Source organism: Antrostomus carolinensis, unplaced genomic scaffold (genome assembly GCF_000700745.2).
Source record: "Antrostomus carolinensis isolate BGI_N321 unplaced genomic scaffold, ASM70074v2 scaffold12130, whole genome shotgun sequence".
Classification (NCBI taxonomy): domain Eukaryota; kingdom Metazoa; phylum Chordata; class Aves; order Caprimulgiformes; family Caprimulgidae; genus Antrostomus; species Antrostomus carolinensis.
In genome coordinates, this window is record NW_010287787.1 from 7,660 (window position 1) to 11,036 (window position 3,377).

General features: G+C 41.6%; 1 protein-coding gene across 1 annotated transcript in view; it reads right to left on the minus strand.

Moving 5' to 3' along the window:
* Positions 1 to 543: 543 nt before the first annotated feature.
* LOC114818398 (SH3 domain-binding glutamic acid-rich-like protein 2) overlaps positions 544 to 3,377 on the minus strand; it is a gene marked incomplete at its 5' end in the record, with an annotated part of 5,833 nt that continues 2,999 nt past the window's right edge. Inside the window, one exon of the mRNA XM_029084043.1 lies at positions 544 to 768. Within this exon, the coding sequence (XP_028939876.1) occupies positions 544 to 768 (225 nt within the window). The remainder of the gene's footprint in view (positions 769 to 3,377) is intronic.

The window sequence follows — 3,377 nt, forward strand, 5'->3', positions numbered from 1 at the left end:
CAAGTTCTGGGAAGATTCTCCCGACTACAACAGTACCCAAGACTCAGGGCTGCAGCGTACCACATTGGCCAAGTATGGGAGTAAAATACTCATATGGTGCCATTCCCCACGTATCAGTCAAAGGCTACTGCTTCAGCCTGCACCAGCAGATGAAGAAGTGATTGCAGCTTACACCATCAGAGAAAATCATTCCATCCATCAGTCTGTTGTCAGATTCACAGGCTCTCGTGCTTAGCAGTCTTTCAGCAGAGGAAGACAAGTCTCAAGCTGCTTTGCTTTAGGTAAGAATAAAACTATTCTACAGTTCAAACAGCAAATCGTTTTCATTTATCCTAGAGACTCTGATTGCATAAAGGCTCTCTGAGCATAAATGAAATTTGCACTATGACAGCAGCTGAGAAGGAGCTTAATTACAACAACAATATAACTCAATTAGCCAATGTTCTCATTCCTTCTGAAATTTTATGCTTGGACTAGACCCAAGTAGCAAGGAAACCATAAATCCCCAGCTTATAGTGGTCTCAAAAGGGACAAGGGGGTATACTAATGCATCACCTGTTGACAATCGTAACAGCTACTTACTCCACAGTACCGATCATCACTGAATATCTGTGGTGGCAGTGGATTGCCTTGTGCAGGCTGCCTATCCTCAGGAATATTTTTGTACATCCATTGTCTTTTCTCTTCTGACATTGTGATATCCACTTCTTCAAATTCTATGCGATTGGCTTCCAGAAACCTCACCACATCTTGTTGCCTCTTCTTTATCTAGATGAAAAAATAATAAATAAAAACACAATGGTCAGAGCAAGTCCACCATAACCCACACATGCTTACAAACCTGAGAACATTCCTCCTCTCCTGTCCCACTTTCATGTGATGGGAAGTCACAAACTCAGGAAGGCAAAGGAGAAAACATTTTTTTTTTCAGTTTTAAGTTCACAAAAATTAAACACTTGTTTCTTTACAAGTTGGCAAAGGCTATACTTTCTCACCTCATTTTCAGAACACTGTATTTTTAGTTCAACTGTAGCAATCTCAGCCTTTACTCTCTAAAGATGTTTTTTTTTAAAAAAATCTGTATGGGACTCTTCAGAAGCAGGAGTTAAAAGAGGCAGCTGGTTTTCAAAGTCATTAGGGGCTACATTTTTAAAGTATACAGGCAACTAGAAATGCAAGGTAAGCAACCTGGCAAGTCCCAGAATAATCTACTCCTATAAGTGTTCATTGAGATAAACATGTCAGTACACCTGAAAAAAACACCCCAGCTACACACATTTTTGTTTTCCTAGACACCTACTCATCTTTTAAAATGCAACTTGACGGTTCCCTGAACAAGGCTTGTTGAATCTTTAATTATGAGTGTCTGCCTGCATAATACACATGTCTAAAAATAAACATGATTTCATCTCTTGAAAATTAACTTCATCGCAAAAAAAATGCATGAGGTTTGTACTAAATGTATGAGGTTTCCACCCCTCAAAGAGATTATCGTCTTTACACAAAAGCCTAACAGAGGGAGACCACTGGCAGTTTTTAGCTCATTGTAGCTAACTAAGATCAACCCTTAACAGCTAGCTGGGCTTCAAGCGGATACACTCAGGTGAAGACTACTTCTGCCTCAAATAGGTCTTTATATCAAGCAACCCTTGAAATGAAGGTCTGTAGGGCCAAGGAAAGCCACCTGGGCTCATTCAGCTAGGTCTGTTCTGCCGTCTCTTCAGTCCATACTGTAATTTTTGCATCCACTTAATGAAATGAATTCTTTCAGAAAGGAACTATAAAATCCATGCTGTATTTTTTACAGCTATAATCAACAGTGTTATTTGAAGAGAAATAATAATTAATAATTTTACAGTACTCCTGGAGTGTCAGATCTATGCAGTTGCTAACTGGCATAAAGCCCAGGTGGATGAATCATGCCTGTGGGTATCATATGACCTAGATACTATTTAGAAATCAGAAGATTTTTAAAGTGCATGTGTTAGTTGTTCTTCTCACACAACCCATTTTGTCTGCCTAGATGCACGACAAAAATACATAACTTTTGGAGGTAATGCTGACGGAATCACTGTTTCATTAAAATAAGAGGGTAGCCATCCCAAGAAACTGCAAAAACAGAGCTCTTAAATAATTGCTGTCTTTCTTAAGAAGTGGGCAGCATAGTAAGTTTGTGTCTCAGTGTCTTGTTCTTTTCCCTTTTCTTACATATACTAGTGGGGCTTTTTAGGCATACGTGAAAGGATCACTTTTTCATACAGAAGGCAGCTCCTAAAATTGTGTGCAAATAATGTGTTATCAACAACAGCAAAATTACTGCATCATTATCACTGCTGGTACCAAAGATAATATGCCTTTTACTATCGCCCTAAAAATCACAAAGACAAATTCTGTTGTCAATGTAGAAGTGAAAGATGAAAATACTTTCCTCTGCCTTTCACCAAAAACAAGCTGCAAGAAAGGCCCAAAAGCGACAGAGACTGAGATTTTCTTAACGTGAATATTAGGTTAAGTATTTGTTCAAACAGAAATGAGACATCTAAAATGATGTGTGGGAAAGGTGATTTCCTTTTAGTGGCGTATTGCTAAAACCAACATGAATTTCCTCCTTCAGCATTGACCAGCTGCACTGGTCAGAGCAACCAGCAAACTCCACAGTGCCTGGGCCAGCCCTCTGGCCCTGAGGCCAAACAGTGTCCTCTCCTCTGACCAAGTCTATTAAACCTGCAGCCTCTCAGAGCGCCTGCAGGCAAACTGTACACTGGGAATAATCCCTGGCATGCTGTAACATCCGAATTGTGGCCACAAATTGTTTGTGAGACTGTAAGTTAGCCTTGGCCAAAGTCATCTGTTGGCAACCGTTCTTCTAACAGTTTCACAGTACCAGGGAGCTCCACTGCTCAGGTGCCAGTGCACATGTATCTACACCTACCTATTTCCATCTGCCGTCCTCCAGTAGTCTGTACACTGGGCACAAGTTTAACTGCAACTTAGCAGCTAGAATGAGTCCAGAGGAGGCCACCAGGATGATCGGAGGGCTGGAGCACCTCTCCTATGAAGACAGGCTGAAAGAGCTGGGGCTGTTCAGCCTGAGGAAGAGAAGGCTCTGGGGAGATCTTATAGCGGCCTCCCAGTACCTGAAGGCGGCCGACAAGAAAGCTGGGGAAGGACTTTTCGTAAGAGCAGTTAATGACAGAACAAGGGGAAATGGGTTTAAACTGGAAGAGGGTAGGTTTAGATTAGATATTAGGAAGTTCTTCACTGTGAGGGTGGTCAGACACTGGAACAGGTTGCCCAAGGAAGTTGTGGATGCCCCCTCCCTGGAAGTGTTGAAGGCCAGGTTGGATGAGGCTTTGAGCAACCTGGTCTAGTGGAAG